The 22,490-nt window shown below is 44.8% G+C and overlaps 1 protein-coding gene across 2 annotated transcripts in view; it reads right to left on the bottom strand.

Moving 5' to 3' along the window:
* The window catches only part of ETV6 (ETS variant transcription factor 6), a 173,272-nt gene that overhangs the window by 13,445 nt on the left and 137,337 nt on the right, over window positions 1-22,490 (bottom strand). For both annotated transcript variants that reach the window (XM_087722241.1, XM_087722240.1), the window contains 2 exons: window positions 20,565-20,702; window positions 14,103-14,645 (listed from right to left, as the gene is read on the bottom strand). In XM_087722241.1, coding sequence (XP_087578367.1) covers window positions 14,103-14,645; window positions 20,565-20,702 — 681 coding nt within the window. The remainder of the gene's footprint in view (window positions 1-14,102; window positions 14,646-20,564; window positions 20,703-22,490) is intronic.

Below are 22,490 nucleotides of genomic sequence, written 5' to 3'. Positions count from 1 at the left end.
GAAGCAATCTTCTATTTAGCAATCTCCAACCTTGGGATGGCTCAGTGGCTAAGGCGCTGAGCTTGTCGATCAGAAGGTCAGCAGCTCAGTGGTTCGAATCCCTAGCGCCGTGTAACGGAGTGAGCTCCCGTTACTTGTCCCAGTTTCTGCCAATCTAGCAGTTTGAAAGCAGGTAAAAATGCAAGTAGAAAAATAGGAGCCACCTTTGGTGGGAAGGTAACACCGTTCCGTGCACCTTTGGCATTGAGTCATGCCGGCCATATGACCCACAGAGATGTCTTCAGGCAGAGCTGGCTCTTCGGCTTCGAAACGAAGATGAGCACCGCCCCCTAGAGCCGGGAACGACTAGCACATATGTACGAGGGGAACCTTTACCTGGGGAATTCTGGGAGTTGAAGATTGCAAGTCTTAAGAAGAAAAATTGTGAGCACAAAAAAAGTGTGTTATGTTGGCCAGCCATTTAACAAGACGAAGAAAACAAGCAGACCCCAGAAGGTGTCTCTCCATGGAGATTACTTGTAATCCTCATCTTATGATGACAACTGAGCCCAAAATTTCTGTTGCTAAGTGAGGCAGTTGTGAAATGAACTGAATCATGCGATTCCATTCAACTCAGTTCGGTGAATCAGTGGAACGACTTGCCTCCAGAGGTTGTGGATGCTCCAACACCAGAGGTTTTTAAAAAGAGGCTGGACAACCATTTATCTGAAATGCTATGGGGTTTCCTGCCTGAGCAGGGGGTCAGACTAGAAGACCTCCAAGGTCCCTTCCAACTCTGTTATTCTATTCTAATCTGCCTTCCCCCATTGACTTTGCTTGTTGGAAACTGGCTGGAAAGGTTACAGATGGTGATGACATAACTCCGGGACAGCACAGCTGTCATAAATACTATATGTTAGTTGTCAAATGCCTGAATTCTGATCGCAATTCTGATGGCGCAATGGTCATAAGTGTGAAAAATGGTCATAAGTCACTTTTTAAAATACTGTTGTAACTTCAAATGGTCACGAAACAAATGGTTGTAAATCAAGAACTACCTATATGGGTTTACTTACTTACTTACTTACTTACTTACTTACTTACTTACTTACTTACACACACACACACACACACACAATTTATGTACCGGTAGTCCTCCATGTATGACTGCAATGGAGTCCAAAATTATTTCACTAAGTGAGATGGTTGTGAAATGGATTTGGCCTCATTTTACGACCTTCCTTGCCACAGTTGTGAATCACTGTAGTTGTTCAGTTAGTTGCACAGCTGTTCAGTGAATCCGGCTTCCCCTTTGATTTAGCTTGTCAAAAGGGTCGCAAAACGGGATCAACTTGACCCCGGGACACGGCAACCGTCATAATTATGAGTCAACTGCCAAGTGCCTGACTTTTGATTACGTGACCCTGGAGATGCTGTAATGATGGTTAAGGGTGAAAAATGGTCGTAAGTCACTTTTTTCCGTGCTGTTGTAACTTTTGAACAGTCACTAAATGAACTGCTGTAAGTTGAGGACTACCTGTAAAGACTTTTCCCGTCGCCGACTATTCCCCTAAAGAATCTCTTGTTGACGAATGATTTGTATAGCGCTGTTCCAGCCAACTTTAGGAAATTAAACAAAAGGAAGTTTGGGGTCACTATTCCACCACCCCCGAGTGTCCCCTTGCATCAGAGGTGGGCTCCTACTGGTTCAGACCGGTTTGGCTGAGTAGGTAGTAACTCGGCTGGTCACGCGCCCGAACCGGTTCTATGCTCGGCGGCGCCATCTTGATTTTCTGTTCCCGCACAACTGCGGAACAATCTTCATTGGAAAAATGTAATTTCCCCCCCTTTTCTAATGTGCGCATGCGCAGACCTTTTAAGATGCACATGTGCACCTTTTGTGTGCCACCAGATGGCAGCAAACAGTAGGGGCTTTCTCTATCTCCATCTAGTGGTTGCTTATTTTTTTGCAGCCTGACACAAACTTTTTTGCGCGCCGAACCGGGAGTAATGCCGACAGGAAGCCACCCCTGCCTTGCATCTCTCATACGGAACTAGAGGACTTCCCGATTTCAAATCACACAAGACACACCTTTATCAGAACGAGAAGAGCTATTTTGAATATTAGAGAACTCTGCCAACAGTTAATTCTGCCACCTGCTTTTGCACTTATCGGCTCTAAATAAGAGAGACAATTTGTCATTCTGAACGCAAAGGTCACGCGGGATAATGCAAAATCCCCCCCCAGTGTCCGGGGTTTTGTGATTGTATGACTGCTTTACTGTGCATGCCACAAATGCTAGAGCCTCAAGAATGCCCTAATCCTTTCGGATAAATGGAGCCTGGAAACAAGAGTTAACAGTTTGATTTTTGGGGAGAGAGGGGGAGTCAAAATGTCTTCAAACAATATGATCATTGTATTCAAAATATTCAGAAGGGGATAAGTGATTATATAAAGGTATGTTGTTACTAAACAGACAATCAAGAATGTAAGGGAAATTAGGTTTATTGAAAAGAAAGAAATATTAATCGTAATTGAATATACGTTGTACAATGAAAGTGAGGTATCTAGTTACATTAGACGGAAAATCTGTGATTGTATATGTAATTGAGAATATGGATGCAAAAACACTTGTAACCAAATGACATGCTGTATATAATGGATGAGAATTTTTTTATGTTATTTTTTAGATTAGATTAGATTAGATTAGATTTAGTTTATTTGTATGCCGCCCTTCTCCGGGAGGGACTCAGGGTGGCGAACAACTCGAAAGGGGAAAAGGGGATACAAACACAATACACGTAATTAAAATACACAAGAGTCATACAGCCATACAAGTCGAGAGGGGAGGGGAACTCATCAACCCCAGGTTTTTACGTTTAAAAAAAAATGTATTCAAACGGCATTTTAGATTTGATTGTTTCTGCAGTCTTTCAAGGGCACAACACCTCGCTGGTGGTGGAATCTTGGGTTTGAAGGCCTCTAGATCATAAAAGGACCAAATAAGAAATCCTAGATGTCAGTATCTAAATCACTTTTCCCAGCCGTTCGGCTTAATTGCTGGCTATTCTCTACTGGTTTGCTATGAAAATACAGCTGCTGTATCTGGGCTGCACAAATTTGGGTGGCCACCAGATGGCAGCAAAGAGTAGGGGCTTTATCTCCATCTAGTGGTTGCTTATTTTTTTTGCAGCCTGATGCAAAAAACGCCAAGGAATCTATCAACAGGCTGCTACTCCAACAGATACTGCTACCATGCAAACTACAACAGGTGCTTCTATGGGTCTCTCCATTTTGCTCACCTGGCTCCTTTGCAGTGAAAGTGAAATTCAGCTGCTTCGGACCAGTTTGCCCAAACTGGTAGCGGAAATCACGGGTGAGCCTGCCTACCCGCCCCAGCTCTATGCCATCCTATTTAGACACAGTTTTGAGGCCGAGCACATGCGCCAAAGGGGTGCGGGCGAGCAAAGTGACATGTGCAGAAGGTCGGGCGCATGCATGGAAGTTAGCGGGCATGCATGTGGTGAACCGGTGGCAACAAAATATGGAACCCGCCACTGGTCCAAACAGCCATAGTGAGCGGATCTGAAACTTTATTGAGGATTGGGCCTAAATCCAAACACAATGGATAGCAACTTTGGTCAAGTGGTTAAGGCACCAAGTCTGAATGCAGGAGATGGTGAGTTCAAGTCCCATCTTAGGGATGAAAGCTAGCTGGGTGACCTTCAGGTGACCTCTCTCTCACAGCCTGACATACCTCATAGGGTGGTTGCTGTTGTGTGAAATATAGGAAGAGGAAGGTGTGTTGGATACGCTTGCTGCCTTGATTTATTTGTAAAATGAATACGGGTACCGTATTTTTTGGAGTATAAGATGCACCTTTTTCCCTCAAAAAAGAGGCTGAAAATCTGGGTGCGTCTTATACACTGAATACAGCATTTTTTGCCTCCCGAAACCCCATGCCTTCACCAAAATGGCCATGCATAGCTTTTAGAAGGCTTTCAGAGACCTCCTGGGAGCTGCGGAGGGCAACAATTAGCAAAAAATGTTCCGTTTTTTGCCCCTCCAACCCCCAGCAGCACTCTATAAGCTTCCTAAAGGCTATCCATGCCCTTTTTTTTGACAAAAAACGGGCCCATTTTTGTGAAATATGGGCTGTTTTTGCTCGTTTTTGGCCCCCCACCCCCCAGGAGCACTCTACAAGCCTCCTAAGGGCTATTCATGATCTTTTGGGGGGGGAAAGGGGGGCGTTTTTGTGAAAAACGGGCCCGTTTTGGGAGGTTTGCAGAGTGCAAAAACTTTTTAAAAAATTTTTCCTCTTCAAAACCTTGCGTCTTATACTCTGGTGCGTCTTATACTCCGAAAAATACTGTCGTTCTCAACTTACCACAGTTCATTTAAGGACTGTTCAAAGTTACAAACGGCTCTGAAAAAAGTGACTTATGATCGTTTTTTACACTTATGACCGTTATGGTCTCCTCATGCACCCTCCCTCCCTCTCTCTCTCTTTCCCTCCCTCTCTCTCTTTCCCTTCCTCTCTCTTTCCCTTCCTCCCCCTCCCTCTCTTTCTCTCTTTCCTTCTCCCCTCTCTTTGCCTCTCTCTCCCCTCCCTTTCTCTCTCTCTCTCCCTCTTTCTCTCTCTTCCCCTCCCACCTCTTTCCCTTCCCCCTCTTTGCCTCTCTCTCCCCCTCCCTTTCTCTCTCTCTCCCTCTTTCTCTCTCTTCCCCTCCCACCTCTTTCCCTTCCCCCTCTTTGCCTCTCTCTCCCCCTCCCTTTCTCTCTCCCCCTCCCTTTCTCTCTCTTCCCCTCCCACCTCTTTCCCTTCCCCCTCTTTGCCTCTCTCCCCCCCTTTGCCTCTCTCTCCCCTTTCTCTCTCTCTTTCCCTTTCTCCCTTTCCCTTTCTCTCCCTCTCTCTCCCCCCCTCTTTGCCTCTCTCTCCCCCTCCCCCCCTCACACACACACTCTTCTGCATCAGATATGAGTCTTCTGATCTTCAGCAGTGCCTTATGGATCCTATGTAAGGCTGAAGGGCCAGTGCAGATGTATAACTCCTGATGTGAGTTTAGCAATCAAACCAACTTCTAAACTTGCCTATCCTGGAACCAGAGATGCAATTTACTGGGGAGGACATCCAATATATACAGTGAATTCCTGCCTATCAGGTTCATTGGGATAGGTACCCTCTGATTAATGGTGCAGGAAGTTCTCAATTGCAAGGTCTAATTTTAATCAAAGGTGATGAAACTTAAGAGTTGACTTGTTTATTTTTCTGAGGCTAATTTAATTCATTCGTTAGGCAAACTGGGAGGTAAAATGACATGAAAAAGGCTTCCCCTTGCAAGGGGTAGCAAGCTTGATTAAACTGAAAAATAGGCCACACTTGCTTCATTCATTCAATTAAAAGAACCCTCTAATTCAGGGTTCCCCAACCGTGGCAACTTTAAGGCCCGTGGACTTCAACTCCCAGCATTCCCAGTCAAGATGGCGGGTTGTGGAATGGGATACTTTGCTCTAATTCATTTCAATACAAAGCTTCCATCTTCCCTTGTTCTTTTTTGAACATCATCATTCATTCTGGAACAAGGTTAATAAAATAATAATAATAATAGGAAAATATAGCAATAGCAATAGCAATAGCAGTAGACTTATATACCGCTTCATAGGCCTTTCAGCCCTCTCTAAGCGGTTTACAGAGAGTCAGCATATTGCCCCCAACAATCTGGGTCCTCATTTTACCCACCTCGGAAGGATGGAAGGCTGAGTCAACCCTGAGCCGGTGAGATTTGAACCGCTGACCTGCTGATCTAGCAGTAGCCTGCAGTGCTGCATTTAACCACTGCGCCACCTTGTAAAGATGCTGGCCTTATTTCCAGGGGTGCCTCTGGGGGAGGAGGGCATGTCAAAAAAGACAAGATGGCAGCCATGCTCAAATGACCTTTTCCTTTTTTTTTAATATGTTACATGTACAACATGGTGAAAACTGTGCAGGTATGGCCCACTTACTTGACTTTTTTGACCCTCCGTGAGCCTGATCTCTTTAACAGATTAACAGTGTTGGAAGGGACCTTATAGGTCATCTAGTCCAACCCCCTGCCCAAGCAGGAGACCCTACACCATTTCCGAAAAAGGGCAGTCCAATCTCTTCTTGAAAGTCTCAAGTGATGAAGCTCCCACAACTTCCGAAGGGAACTTCTGTTCCATTGGTTGATTGTTCTCACTGTCAGAAAGTTCCTCCTTATTTCTAGGTTGAATCTCTTTCCTTGTTCAGTTTCCATCCATTATTCCTTGTCTGGCCTTCAGGTGCTTTGGGAAATAGCTTGACCCCCTCTTCTCTCTGTGGCAGCCCCTCAACTATTGGAAGACTGCTATCATGTCTCCCCTGGTCCTTCACTTCACTAGACTAGCCATGCCTAATTCCTGCAACTGTTCATCGTATGTTTTAGCCTCCAGTCCCCTAATCATCTTGGTTGCTCTTCTCTGCACTTTTTCTTAAAGTCTCAACAACTTTTTTTTATAGTGTGGTGACCAAAACTGGATGCAGTACTCTAGGTGTGGTCTTACTAAGGCTTTATAAAGTGGTATTAGTACCTCACTTGATCTTGGTTGTATATTAACGCAATTTAGGATTGCATTGGCGTTTTTGGCTGTTACTGTACACTGCTGGCCTCAATTGATTCTGCTTCTCAGAAGCTCTCTGGGATGGGTGCAGATGTGCAATCATGTGAGCCCAACATGCTGTAACCATCAGCCATGCACGCTGCTTGCCAAGTATCTAAGTTTTGATCGCAAGACGGTGGAAGCACTGCAAGGACAGGGTATAACTGGCTTTTTTCAGCATCCCTGAAGAAAGCCTCATGCTCTGTGTATTTCCCGCACGCATCCTTTCTACCGGCAGAAAATTCTCCATTTCCGCTGAAGCTAGGAGGCCACGCAACGCAATGTCCCCAACTGCTTTTCACTCCCTACATTCCACATACTGCACAGAGAGGATGTGACATTTAACGTGAAACTGGTCTAACTGGAGGAACAAGCACATCTCCAGGAACCAAAACCAAGTCTCTTTTTCAATACTCCCACCCTCTTTTGATGCTCCTTCTTCTCATCAGGAAGTCAGCCCTGCGTGGAATCTGTCCTGGGACTGATTTATATCTCAAGGTTTAGCGTTTTGATGTTTTTTTTACCGTTGACCGAGTAGTCTCCAAATGGATTACAGGCTAATTTGCTGTGTCGAATTCACCCAATAAATCAATTGAGGATAGAGTTGGGACAAGAACTATTTCTATTAGGGCTCACAAAAAAATATATATAGCAAAGGTGAATTTTATTTGATGCTGCATATTTTAACGGCAGCAAGACCGGTCTTTGTACAAAACTGGAAAAGTAAACCGATCCTCTCCCCACCCACCCTGAACAAGAAATAATAAAGAAGATCCTGACGTGCGCAGGAATGGACAGGCTAACTTTAGAGCTCAAAGACAAGGGTGAGACAATACCACGAACTCTGGGACAAATGGTACTGATGGTTAGAAACGAGGGAAAAAGGATGGGACAGAAAAAACACGGATCAGTTAAGAACTGGAGAATATGGTATGAATATTGTATGATAGGTAGGAATTGGATATGTATATGTACTGATAGTAACTACCGTATTTTTCGGAGTATAAGACGCACCGGAGTATAAGACGCACCAAGGTTTTGAAGAGGCAAATTAAAAAAAAAGTTTTTGAACTCTGCAGACCTCCCAAAAACGGCCCATTTTTCATGAAAACGGGCCCGTTTTTTTCCCCTTCAAAAATGGGCATGAATAGCCTGTAGGAGGCTTATTGAGTGCTCCTGGGGGTTTGGGGGGGGGTGGAAATTGAGCAAAAAAAGACCAGTTTTTCACTCATTTCTGCCTTCCCTAGCCCCCAGGAACACTCTGCAAGGCTCCTAAAGGCTCTGCAGGGCCATTTTGGTGAAGGGGGCATTGCTTCGGGAGGCAAAAAATGCTGTATTCAGTATATAAGACGCACCCAGATTTTCAGCCTGTTTTTGGAGGGGAAAAAGGCACATCTTATATTCTGAAAAATATGGTATATAATGAAAGGAATTAATGGGTAGGTAATTTGACTGACTGCACATGCCTATGTAAAGGATATAAACTGTTATTGCTGTAAGATCAAAAATCTCTATGGAAATGATTATGCCAGAAATGTCACACTTTGTCCGATGTTTTTAATATTTATCTAATAAAAAGCATTTTATTAAAAATAATCAATTGAGGAGAACACATATTTTTACAGTGACTCCATGGGGTTTGTGTTTTTGCACCGAGCCAAATTGCTTTGCTTCAAAAATCTCCTTAATATTTCTTTGGATCCTAGGAGTGGTAACAAGAAGTCATTACCAAACTGGTCTCGAAGGCTTAGATGTTGGGTTGTCAGTGGGGACAAGTCACATTAAGCCAAGATGGAGGTTGCAAGCACATGACTTTGTATGTTTTAGATAAGAAACAGTGGCTGGAACTGGGTAGCAATAGCACTTAAAGACTTATATACCACTTCATAGCCCTCTCTAAGCAGTTTACAGAATCAGCTATGGCCCCCACAATCTGGGTCCTCATTTTACTGTCCTCGGAAGGATGGAAGGCTGAGTCAACCTTGAGCCTGGTGAGATTCAAACTGCCAAATTGCAGGCAACTGGCAGTCAGCAGAAGTAGCCATGTAGTACTGCCCTCTAACCATTGCGACACACAGTGGGTGGTCTGGTTTAATGAAAAGAAGGGCTAGGGAAGACATGATAGCAGTGTTCCAATATCTCAGGGGCTGCCACAAAGAAGAGGGAGTCAAGCTATTCTCCAAAGCACCTGAGTCTAGGACAAGAAGCAATGGGTGGAAACTAATCAAGGAGAGAAGCAACTTAGAACTAAGGAGAAATTTCCTGACAGTTGGAACAACTGGTGGGAAGATAACAGCATTCTGTGCTTTCGACATTTAGTCATGCCGGCCACATGATCATGGAGACGTCTTCGGGCAGCGCTGGCTCTTCGGCTTTGAAACGGAGATGAGCACCGCCCCCCAGAGTCAGGAGTGACTAGCACATATGTACGAGGGGAATCTTTACCTGGGGAATTCTGGGAGTTGAAGTCCGCGAGTCTCAAAGTGCTCAAGGTTGGATGTTCTAGTTTCCTTCTTAGCTGATAAATGAAATTGCCCCACTTTGAAGCAAATGTTGGAATACTTTCAAATTGAAACAAAGACTTAAGAAGGAAAATTATGAACACAAAAAAACCTGGGTTTTATTGGCCAGCCATTTAACAAGATGAAGAAAACAAGGAGAAAATCAGAAGGAGATCTCTCCATGGAGATTACAGGTACTCCTCGAGTTGTGACCTTGTGCCCTTTGTCTCCTGCTTGCCTGGCAAATTTCTTTTTTGAGTGATGCTTGTCTCACTCAGAGGCCTGGGCAGCGTGCTGCCCCCTGGAGGCGGGGCTTTTGGCCGTTTTTTCGCAGGGAGCTGTCCAGCTTGCATGCGGCGGCTGCAGTAGGGAGAAAATGGATTTTTTTTCGCTTTCTTTAAAATTATTCAAGATTATCAGAGACCCAGGATGGCAAACCGTCCAGTTGAGGGACTGAGTTGATAACTGGGTGCTACCTGGTGGACCAGGGGCTTGTCCTAAAAGCCTATCTGACTCAGTCCAATCAACGAGAGTATAAAGTCAACCCATCCTGGATACTCCTCCCCTCACTATGGAGAACATGCGATTTGATTCAATTCAATTCAGTTCGGTGAATCAGTGGAATGTCTTGCTTCCAGAAGTTGTAAATGCTTCAACACTGGAAGTTTTTAAGAAGAGACTGGACAACCATTTGTCTGAAATGGTACAGGGTTTCCTGACTAAGCAGGGGGTTGGACTAGAAGGCCTCCAAGGTCCCTTCCAACTCTCTTATTCTATTCTATTCTGTGATAGAAGCCCTGAGCCATCTTCTCTTTTTTATCCAGCTCTGGGGAGATCGGAGATGTTTCTTGCGAAGTCTGACACTCAACATTTCCATAAAGCGAAGGAACGATCAACCTGAACTCCAGTCCTGATCATTTTGGGTCCCAGATGAGCACAGGCCGTAGGTCAGACAACAGAGTTGTGGTTGATGGAAGGGGGACCCTGCCCAGGTCTTGAGACCAACAGGTTGATCCCTGTTCTCGGTTCTTCCTTGTGGCAGGGAGTTCGCAAGAAAACAGGCAAAGCTAATTCAAACCATCCTGGGTTAAATCCATCACTCCCTAATGAGCTGTTTCTCAACCGAAGCAACTTTTAAGACATGTGGATTTGAACTCCCAGAATTCCCCAGCCAACACTGCCCCAACATCTTTCCCTACACAACAACCTTCCTTTTTATTGGGCATTGAGCTTTCTTCATTATCTGGATTGTGAGGAGGGGTGAAACCCTCCCCAGCAGATTCTGACAAGTTCTGGAGAACCGGTGGTGGAAATTTTGAGTAGTTCGGAGAACCGGCAAATGCCACCTGTGGCTGGCCCCAGAATGGGCAGGGAATGGAGATTTTGCAGTATCCTTCCCCTGCCACGCCCACCAAACCACATCACGCCCACCAAACCATGCCCACAGAACCGTTAGTTTAAAAAAAAAATGAATTTCACCGCTGACTGTGAGCCACCTCTGCTTCTGCTTCTCTGCTCCCTGAACGGTTTACATTCTGGATGATTGTAATAAAAACAATCACGAAACTGTATGAATGTCTCGAGATTGCTGGCTTGTTTATCATTTCCATTCCAGGCACGTCACATCTATTACAAATGTGGTGTGGACTACGCTCCTTCTGATCTGCATACAGAACTTTGGAGACTGTGCTGGTTTTAGAAGAAAAGGAGTTACCAAAGCAATAATTGAAACGCTGTAGATAAATGAAAGAACCTTTTCTGCTTTAGCAAGAACAGGGCAATTTAGAAGCTACATGAAATTGGATGGAAGGCATTGAAATCCATCTTAAAATTCTTCTATTCACTGAGAATGACAACCTTTAATTTTTCTAGGCTGGTCTATTTCCCTTACTCCTTTCCCTAGCCACAATAGGAGATTTATTCCTCTTAAACCACAGCATTTTTATCAGTCACAAAATAAACATCTTTTTTTTTGAGAAACGTTAGGAGTGGGAAAAAAATCAAGAAAGATTAACGAGAAAGCGAAGACTATTTATTCTGTCCCAAAAATTGTCCCCAGTTTTATTAACATAAGTTTCCTAAAACTACAGCTGGCCAAAATAAATAAACTATTTTTCCTTCTTAAAAGAAGCGTAAATATATTTTTATTCTGAGAGCGATCAGAACTGGAAAAGATCTCGGGAAGAGTCAAAGCCAGATTCGCCTAACAACATGTGATTCACTTAAAGACCGCAGTGATAGGCTAAACCAGAGTTCCCCAAACTTCCCAGCTTTACGGACCGGTGGGGGGAACAGGGGCAGAGAGGGGGTGGGTCCGTGCGAGCATTGGGCAAGCGTACATGCAGCTTCTTTTGCGTGAGCAGCAGGCACACACACCTGCCACAATCCCCATGGGCAAATGGAGCATGCACACATGTGCTTATCCATTACTCACACAAATGGAGATGAGCGAGCACGCTCGCCCACCACTTCCTCAGCCCAGTTCCAAAAGGCTCAAAACCAGAGGTGAAATCCAGCAGGTTCTGGAGAACTGGTAGCGGAAACTTTGAGTAGTTTGGAGAATTGGCAAATGCCACCTCTGGCTGGCCCCAAAGTGGGTGGGAATGGAGCTTTTGCAGTATCCTTCCCCCGGAGTGCGGAGGGAATGGAGCTTTTGCAGTATCCTTCCCCTGGAGTGGGCAGGGAATGGAGATTATACAGTATCCTTCCCCTGGAGTGGGAATGGAGATTTTGCAGTAACCTTCCCCTGGAGTGGGAATGGAGATTTTGTAGTATCCTTCCCCTGCAGTGGAGATTTTGCAGTATCCTTCCCCTAGAGTGGGGTGGGAATGGAGATTTTGCAGTATCCTTCCCCTGGAGTGGAGATTTTGCAGTATTCTTCACCTGAAGTGGGGAGGGAATGGAGATTTTGCAGTATCCTTCCCCTGGAGTGGGGAGGGAATGGAGATTTTGCAGTATCCTTCTCCTGGAGTGGGAAGGGAATGGAGATTTTGCAGCATCCTTCCCCTGCCACATCTACCAAGCCCACCAAGCTTCGCCCACAGAACCAGTAGTAAAAATATTTGAATTTCACCACTGCTCAAGACCCAGTATTGGTCCTCAGGCTGGGGTTGGGGACCCCTGTGCTAAACAACTATGAAAAAATGGCGATAAAATCGGGTGAGAGTCCCTTAACAACCACTTTGGTTAGCAATGGAAATTTGAGTCCAAATTGTGTCTTGTTAGTTGAGGAGTGTGTAGTGCATCCCTGTCTTCCCTATTCCCTTGCATAATCCTGGTTCAGCTTGTGGCCCATTTTGCATTTTTAGGAGAAATCTGGGAACATGGATCTAGCTAAGGCACAGAAGTGTGCAAATGCATCCTTGTTAGTGAAAGCTGTGGGTTTTATTCTAAAGCAGAGGTGGGAAGTATGGGGCCCTTAAGACTTGTGGACCTTCAACTCCCAGAATTCCTGGCTGGCTCAGGAATTCTGGGAGTTGAAGTCCACAAAAGGGCCATAGCCCACTCCTGTTCTAAAGAGGCGACCATGATAGGCATGGTTACACCTGGTGGGACCCAGAAGAAGGGCCTTCTCCGTGGTGGCCCCTCTTTCTGGAACATCCCCCCGCAAGAGATTAGAATGGCCCCCATTCTAGCACTTTTCTGGAAGGTGCTGAAGATCTGGTCTGCCAGCAGGCCTAGGGAACACAGAGCAGGATGGAGCCCATTAAATGGCTCGTGTGATCTGGGGCAGGTGGTAATTTTAGTATAATTTTAGTATATTAATTTATTATATGACTCTTATTATTTGTTTTTTTTTAATTTTATTTATTTTTATTTGTATTACATTCAATCCAAATTTCATTAAATAGTGTGTGGTCTGGGTGCAATCACATTTAAGCAGTCATCATATTAATCTTTAGTATTCATATAATAATAATAATAATAATAATAATAATAATAATAATAAAAACAACAACAACAACAACAACAATAATGATGCTTTGGAAGAGCACCCAGTGTGCCAATTAGCAGTGGTAATTCCAGTGGTAATTGGCACACTGGGTGCTATTCCAAAGCACTGGAATTACATTTAAAACTGTTAAAAATTGACAAAATCACCATCAGTCAAATGCAAAAAGCCGCACTGCTTGGATCTGCACACATATTACGAAAATACGTTACGACGTCCTAGGCCCCTGGGTGGGGCCCGACTAGTAACCAATGCCAAATACGGCGAAACAACTGGCCGCTGTGATACAATTGTATAATAATAATAATGATGATGATGATGATGTATAGCATATAATGATATAATAACAGTAATACTTAACACCGTCATCTTTAGCAACTCTCCTCTTTGATACTTTGTCTTTTAATATCTCTTCCTTCTAACTTCTGTCTCTCCTAGCTACTATCAATGCATAAAAATTAAGTATGTCCCATGTCCAAAAAAAAGAAAAATAAAGTAAGAAAAAATAAAGAAAGAGAGGGGAGGTAAGGAAGAATAACTCCAGGTAACAGCAAAAAAAATATCCCTTCATCATCTCATTGCCAGCTTTAGTTAAAGTTGCTATGCCTTATAGAAAAGAAACGAAAAGGTAAGTCCAAACCACAATAGGAAAAAAAAAAAATATATAACCATTGTCTATTTGCCCGCCTCGATGTTTTAGTTGCTATGCTTTTTTTGACCTGCCTCCCTTATTCCTCCCTTTCACCTCTAATTCTATCTATATCTACTCCTTGGATTTTTGGCCTAAATATTCCTCCCATCTCTACCCTCTTCCACTGCCTAACTTCTGGGCTTTCTATTCCAGCCCCCGCCTTCCTTTCAATCATACCGTCCGACCTTCTTGATATATTTTTGTTTTATTGCTTTTGTATGAGGTTTCATATTCTGTAAGCCGCCTCGAGTCGCCACGCGCGAACAGGCGGCAATATAAACCCCCTAAATAAATCAAAACAGATAAATACATGGTACTGACCTGCGATTCTCCCAATTGGCATTGCGTGCTCTTCAGGGGGCGAGACGGACACCATGATGTGGTTCATGAACGCCAACTCTTCGCGGTGGGACAAGTTGATGGGCTTCACCTCTCTGTGCAGCCCATCTTCGGACAACCTCGAAGCTTTGAAGTCAACTGAGTGTCGGGGGTTCAGTATCAAGGGGTGCATTATCGGACTAGGCATCAACTGGATGACCCTGGTATTTTCCTGGCGAGGGCTGGAAGGCTTCTGAGCAACTTCCGACGGTGTCGGACAATGGTTGCTTTCAGCCGGAGATACCGAGAGAGGATAAGACTCCTGATGGTTGTTCTCTTGGTGTCGCGTGCCCAAGAGCCGCTCAGCTGGCGAGAGGCGACGAATAGTGTTCTCCAGGGGGGACTTCAAGGTCCGCTGTTCAGACTCTGGGGAAGGCCTGTGATTGGCGGTGAGGGGGGATCTGGAGCGGTGTAAGAGTTCAATGGTAGGTGGATTGTGATGCATCGAGTCCGTGGACTGTCTCGTAGCTCTTGAGATAAAGTTGTCTGTGAAACAAAGAAAAAAAAAGATAAGAAATAAAAAAAAATCAGGTGCCCATTAAATGGGCCAATAAAACTATATGCACTCTTACAACCTGTAGATGAAATAATTTTTTAAAAAAGTTTACTTTAGTTTATTGCCATTGCACATTGTACAACGAAATTAAATGCCATCTTCAGGGTACATTATAACTATAGAAATAAAAACATAAACACCCATCCTTCACATGCTATATAATTGAATGAAAACCCAATATTTCATTAATATTATACCATACGCACTGTTCCATAGAATTCAGTATAGTTACTGCCCTGGGATAGAAGCTGTTTTTCAGCCTATTTGTCCTTGTTTTTATTAATCCTGTACCGTCTGCCAGATGGTAATAGTTAAAAAAAAAAAGGGGGTGGCCAGGATGAGATGGATCTTTAAGAATGTTTTGAACTTTCTTAAGGCAGCGGGAGCTATGAAGTTCTTCCAAAGAGGGGAGAGGGCAACCCATTATCCTCTGGGCAATGACGTTGACCTTCTGGAGCGTTCTCCTATCTGCCACTGTGCAATTGGCAAACCATACACAAGTGTAGTAAGTTAAGATACACTCTATGGTGCAGCGGTAGAAGGTCACCAGCAGTTTTTCATCCAGTTGCTGTTTCCGGAGAAGTCTCAGGTCGTATAATCTCTGCTGGGCCCTTTTGACCAGGGCTGCAATGTGAACGCCCCAGGCCAGGTCCTCTTTTATGACAACACCCAGAAACTTAAAATGGCCACTTGCTCCACTCAGTCCCCATTGATAAGCAAGGGCTAGATGTCTGATCTATTCCTTCTATAGTCCCCTATAAGCTCCTTGGTCTTATTGGTGTTAAGGACCAAGTTCTTAAGTTATAAAGAAATTGTAACTTAAGTAACAGCTACCCCATATTTTTGGAAAAGTCTGGGAAGAATCACACTTCTTGCCATCTTGAGCATAAAAAGTCTGAATGAAGCCTCCATGATATATAACACCTATGCATGCACACGCACACACACGGACGCAAATACCAGGAAACACTGTCAAAATTAGGGAAAAATAGTCACCTAACATATTGTGTAAAAATGATTAGGGTATAGGGTTTGTGCATCCACAAACACCTACCAGGTCTCAAAAGATATGGCGAGGCCTCCTTCATCTCGCAACATATGGAAAGACCAAGCCACAGTTTCATCTGGGAAACTATTAGCGTCTTACATCAAGACAAGTCCAAAAATGTTAGGCAATTCCCAGAAGCTGGTCTTTCAGACAAATCAGCCTTCAACAAACCCCTAGAGATAAACTATATTTACATACCAGTCAAAAGAGACAATTAAAAAAAAAACCTAGGGAGGAAACCAAAAGACTAGAACATATCCATCTAAGTAGCCCACTCTCAGACAAGCAGGGATTAATACCAGACAAAAAATCAGGCAGAAAGTAACACTCTAATCAAGGAACCACCAAGGAAGTCAAGATACCCTCACCAAATCTGGCATGGCAAGCTACTGCATATAAGCAGGCAGGAAACCACCAGACTCACTCAGGATGGATACTATTACCAAGTTGGGTAATGAAACAGCTGCAAAGAACCAACTTAACACCAAGTTCACAATTCTACCCTGAGATATAGATACACTTTTTTTCAACTTGGAAAGTCCTGATTATAAGTCAACAAGACTCATGGGAAGTCTTGAGAAATGTTGTCTAAATACAGGTAGGGAAACAGGTTGAAGAAGGTGTAAAGTTATATTAGCATGAGAGCTGATCACATTTTCAGCCACTGCTTTTCAGAAAACCCTTTCCTAAATGCTTATGGTCCTACCATTCCTAATGAAATAATATGCACAAAAATTTAAAGACTCTGAAATACTCACGATGGAGGAGTGGTTGGTGAAGATGATAGAATGTGCAAAATTGACTTGTTTAATTAGAGAAAAGACAATAACTACATTTGTTAGTAACTAGAAACCCTTTGTGGACTTCCCTTTTTGACTGATAATAGAAAAAATATAATTGTGATCTATGGGTTTGCCTATTACCAAGGTTAGATGGAAAGGAGAGAAGTCATAATGTAATCTTAGAGAGAGAGAGAGAGAATAAAATTGAAATGCATTTATTGCTGCAATGAAGATTGGAAGTCATTTCTTTATATTTTGCTTTTCTTTTCTCCCTTTTCCTTTCCCTTCTTCTCACCACTCTCCTTTTCCTTTATTTCCTTTTTCCTTTCCGTGATTTTATTCTGTAACGATGTCTTCAGTAAGAATCCATTGGAAAAAAAAATTATCATGCTGTGTTTTATTGCTGTGCCAAACACCACGTCTCCTACCTTTTCAGATTCAAGAAGACCTACACAAGAATACCGCAACATCCCCCCAGTGTGAGATGTGGAAAAACTGGGAAAAGACACAACGTGTTGCGGGGGGAACAGTTTGCACTCTTTTGGAAAGCCAAGACAGGGACTTTATAAAAAGGTAAAGGTTCCCCCTCACACATATGTGCTGGTCGTTCCCGACTCTAGGGGGCGGTGCTCATCTCTGTTTCAAAGCCAAAGAGCCAGCGCTATCCAAAGACGCCTCCGTGGTCAAGTGGCCGCTGTGACTAAACGCCGAAGGTGCACCGAAGGCTGTTACCATCCCACCAAAGGTGATTCCTATTTTTCTACTCACATTTTAACCTGCTTTCGAACTGCTAGGTTGGCAGAAGCTGGGACAAGTAACGGGAGCTCACTCCGCTACGTGGCGTTAGGGATTCGAACTGCCGATCTTCCTGATCGACAAGCTCAGTGTCTTAGTCACTGGAAGGGGTTTTATACCCCCATGGAAGTCTTCAAATTTAGTGGAACTGTAATTAATTCCAGCCCATTTGTGTGACTCCCTAACCCTACCTACCCCTTTTCAGCAGGGAGCATTTCTGCTTTTCCATAGCACAGGGACTGTTTGAAAGATTTACAAAGTCCCAAGTAACGTTTTAGATCCCCCCCCCCCACTTTGCAGTCCCAAGAGGTCCTTTGCTGAAGACCCCCCCCCCCGCCAGGGGTCACATCCGGCTGGGATTCTTCCAGTGCCTCGCAGTGACCTCTGCCTGACTCCAGCCCCCTCAGACGCTCCTCATGTCCAAAGACAGCACCCACCCGTTTCCTGGCTGGAGCTGGAAAGGAAACGGGCTTGGTGTGGATTTTATGATTCACACAGCCAAAGTCATAAACAAGAAAGGTCTCTCTTTGTTTCGCTATTTAGGTCAATCTTGCCCGAATGGGCACGAGAAAAGTGAGAACCCGGGTTGCCAAGCCAGGCCCCTGTCTGCGGTGACTGAATAATGTTTGCAAAGGGGAGAGAGAGAACAAACGACAAATTTTAGGCCCTTGTGTGGCCTCGGGGTGAGGCTCTTTCTGGGGAGCAAATCAAGGATGTAGAAGGAAAAACAGGCTTCTGGATTCTGACGCTGCATGAGCATCTAAATCAGATGGAAACCCTGGTAACAAGCAGACCTATGGACTTTAACTCCCAGAAACCCCCAGCATACTGGTGTTGTGGCCTGCCAGCAGAGCTGGCAGCAGATTCGGACAGTGAGGAGGTTGGGGAGGAACCTGGGCCAGTCCTGGAGTCTGGGGAAGGCTCTGATGAGGGCTCTGTGTCGGAGGCAGAGATGGGGCCAAGGCCATCTGACAGTTATCAGCTGCCTTCAGAGTCGGACAACGGTGAGGCAGAGGAACAGCTGGAGCCTGTTCCCGGTGTGCGCATGCGCAGAGTTGCCAGATGAAGGGAACGGCTAAAGAACAGGGGTCGACCTGGGAGTAAGGCAGAGGTGGTATTCAGCAGGTTCTGACCAGTTCTGGAGAACCGGTAGGGGAAAGTTTGAGTAGTTTGGAGAACTGGTAAATACCACCTCTGACTGGCCCCACCCCCATCTATTCTCCGCCTCCCGAGTCCCAGCTCATTGGGAGGAAATAGGGACTTTGCAGTATCCTTCCCCTGCCACGCCCACTAAGCCACACAGAAGGTTCTGATGAGGGCTCTGTGTCGGAGGCAGAGAGGGGGCCAGGGACGTATGCCACTTATCAGCTGCCTTTAGAGTCAGACATCAGTGAGGCAGAGGAACAGCTGGAGCCTGTTTCCAGTGTGCACATGCACAGAGTTGCCAGAGGAAGGGAATAGCTAAAGAACAGTGATCAACTTGGGAGTAAGGCAACAGGTGGACGATGAATGGCCCTTCCCAGAGGGAATAAAAGAGGAGCGATAGGGGAGTGGAGTTTGCAGGAGACAATTAGTTCGCTTAATTGATTCGTGACTTTCCGAGACTCCTTGCCAAGTTTTGCAGATATCGGCCTGGCAGCTCTCCAAGCCAGATAAGGTCTGTGACCGTAAATCCTCCCTTGAAAGACTTTGCTGGATGTGAATGAGCAGAATTCGCACTGAATTAATAAAAGAGTTTTTTGTCAGCACAAGGAGTTTGCTTTCTGCTCTTGGGAAGCCTCAGTCAGAACAGTACCTGGGGGAGATGGGATTATCCACCTGTGAACTTTCGGTAGAAAGGGTTTCTCTCTCAGTCCAATATCAGAACAAACGTGGTGACATTTTCTCCAACTCATATTAAAGGGCATACGATTGTGTGAGAGGCGGCTTTCTTCATCAGATACACAGTACTAAATTGATGCAGGATGAAGGAAGCTGCAACCGACAGAAGCTTTCTGCCTTTTTAGTAATGTGTGAGTTGGAGGGGGAAAAAATGCTAACAGTCACCTCCCAAATTTGGGCTACCATAGACGGACTCAGCTTTCCTTCTACAATCCTTCTCCCCGGCTAGAAGAATCTGCAGCTGCAATTAAATCAGTAATTCCAACGAAACACCCCCTGCCTCAGCTTTTCACTTCTACCAGAAATGCAAACGTACAGCTTTAATTATAGAAGCCGGAAATGAAAGAAAACGATCAAAGAGATTTTGGAGCTTTGGAGAAGGCGGACGCTGATGAAGTCTGGCCAAGTATAGGGCATGATGTCTTCAGATGATTGTGGTGGAGGGGTGGGTGAGAAACAGCTCTGAAACAGTGTTTCTGACCCACTAACTTAATCAGAGTCTGTTAATCTTTCAAAGGCAGTTGGCCTGCAGAGACATGCATGGTTGGAGGCAACTACCTTATTTTTCAGACTATAAGACACACTGGAGTATAAGACGCACCATGATTTTGAAGAGGTACATTAAAAAAAAAGGTTTTGCAGTCTGCAGGCCTCCCAAACTCTCTGCACACTTCATTTTTTTGCCAAATGAAGGGCATGCAGAGCTTTGGGAGGCTTGTACAGTGCTCCTGGGGGCTGGGGGGGAGGCAAAAACGGTCCGCTTTTTGCTCATTTTTGCCCTCCCGAGCCCCCAGGAGCACTTTGCAAGCCTCCCAAAGCCTCTGCACATCCATTTTTGAAAAGAGAGTGGGGTTTCAGGAGGCCACAAATGCTGTATTCAGTGTATAAGACGCACCCAGATTTTCACCCTCTTTTTTTTGGGGGGGGGAAAGGTGCGTCTTATACTCCGAAAAATATGGTAAGGCACTGGGGAATTCTGGGACTTGAAGTCTGCACATCTTAAAGTTGTCAGGTTTGGGAAATATGGTTCTAACTTTTCAAGCCTACTCAGGATTTATAAATCACAGTTATTAGAAGTGATCTAAATAGGATACCACACACATTCCATGTGTCACACTGATGATGTTACCTAGCTGTGTAACGAAACATCTGCAAGAAAACAACCAATCCCAGAGAGCACCAAGGGGACCCTTCATTTCAACCCTGATTTGCAAACATAAACATTCTTCTTTATCAGTATGCTTCCCCCCACCCCCATCAATTGTCTTCTTTCATTCCACAACATCACCTGACCTGTTCGTGTCATTTTGCTCCTCGTAAAACAAAGAGACCTTTGCAGTTACCTTCATCGTGATTCTGGTGCAGCATGGCATCTGGCGGAGGAGCGTGAACAGAATTCCCAGGGTGGAAGAAGGGAGAAAACAACATATGAGAATTTCTTTGCTTCAAGATGTGCTGAAGGAGCTCATATAAAACATCACCTGGAAGAAGAGGAGGAAGAAGAAAAACGCCAACTCAGGAAAATGAATTTTTAAAGAGTTTGATACTGCAAGGATACTGCAATATCCCCATACACTCCCCACTCCAAGGGAAGAATACTGTAAAATCTCCATTCCCTCCACACTCCAGGGGAAGGATACTGTAAAATCCTCATTCCCTCCCCACTCCAGGGGAAGGATACTATAAAATCACCATTCCCACTCCACTCCAGGGGAAGGATACTGTAAAATCTCCATTCCCACCCCACTCCAGGGGAAGGATGCTGCAAAATCTCCATTCCCTCCCCACTCCAGGGGAAGGATACTGTAAAATCTCCATTCCCTCCCCACTCCAGGGGAAGGATACTGTAAAATCTTCACTCCGTCCACACTCCAGGGGAAGGATACTGTAAAATCTTCATTCCCTCCCCACTCCAGGGGAAGGATACTGTAAAATCTCCACTCCCCCCCCCACTCCAGGGGAAGGATACTGTAAAATCTCCACTCCCCCCCCCACTCCAGGGGAAGGATATTGTAAAATCTCCACTCCCCCCCCACTCCAGGGGAAGGATACTGTAAAATCTCCATTCCCTCCCCACTCCAGGGGAAGGATACTGTAAAATCTCCATTCCCTCCCCACTCCAGGGGAAGGATACTGTAAAATCTCCATTCCCTCCCCACTCCAGGGGAAGGATACTGCAAAATCTCCATTCCCTCCCCACTCCAGGGGAAGGATACTGCAAAATCTCCATTCCCTCCCCACTCCAGGGGAAGGATACTGCAAAATCTCCATTCCCTCCCCACTCCAGGGGAAGGATACTGCAAAATCTCCATTCCCTCCCCACTCCAGGGGAAGGATACTGTAAAATCTCCACTCCCTCCCCACTCCAGGAGAAGGATACTGTAAAATCTCCATTCCCTCCCCACTCCAGGGGAAGGATACTGTAAAATCATCAATCTTTCCCGATCAGCTGGGACTCGGGAGGCAGATAATAGATGGGGGCAGGGCCAGTCAGAGGTGGTATTTACCAGTTCTCCAAACTTCTCAAAATTTCCACTATTGGTACTCCAGAACTGGTCAGAATCTGCTGAATACCACCTCTGGTTATCAGTCACTTTTTCCATTGCTGTTGTAACTTTTGCTAAACAATCTTTCGCTCAACGAAAGATTGTACATCAAGGACTACCTCACATTTGACGGAAGGTGAGATCCATCAAATCAGTTCTTTTAAGGAAAGATGGAGGGAATAGGGCCCTGAGGACTGGTTTTTTAAATCCATCATGGGCAGCCAAAAGGCAGGAGAAGGTCCAGAATTTTCTTTTCTCATTTCAGAACAAAAAACTGAAGTCACATGGAGGTAGATTCTGATTTAATTTTGGCAATGTAGCAAACTAGAACACCAGATGACTTCTCTTAAGTGATCCTACCCATCTACTCTGCATTCACTCAGTATCCCAGCATTTAGAAAACAGCCTTATCTAAATCTAGACAGCATCCTAAAAAGCAGAGACATCACCCTGCCAACAAAAGTGCGTATAGTCAAGGCTATGATTTTCCCAGTTGCAATGTATGGCTGTGAAAGTTGGACCATAAGGAAGGCTGAGCACCAAAGAATGGAGGCCTTTGAACTCTGGTGCTGGAGAAGACTCCTGTGAGTCCCTTGGTCTGCAAGGCAATCCAACTGGTCAGTCCCAGAGGAGATCAGTCCTGGCTGCTCTTTAGAAGGCCAAATCCTGAAGAGGAAACTCAAGTACTTTGGCCACCTAATGAGAAGGAAGGACTCATTGGAA

This window comes from Thamnophis sirtalis, unplaced genomic scaffold (assembly GCF_051295495.1).
Source record: "Thamnophis sirtalis isolate CommonGarterSnake01/CBP01778 unplaced genomic scaffold, rThaSir2_p1.2 scaffold_9, whole genome shotgun sequence".
NCBI classification, from domain to species: Eukaryota; Metazoa; Chordata; class Lepidosauria; order Squamata; family Natricidae; genus Thamnophis; species Thamnophis sirtalis.
The sequence above is the reverse complement of the archived record's forward strand: the minus strand, read 5'-3'. Positions and strand labels throughout refer to the sequence as shown.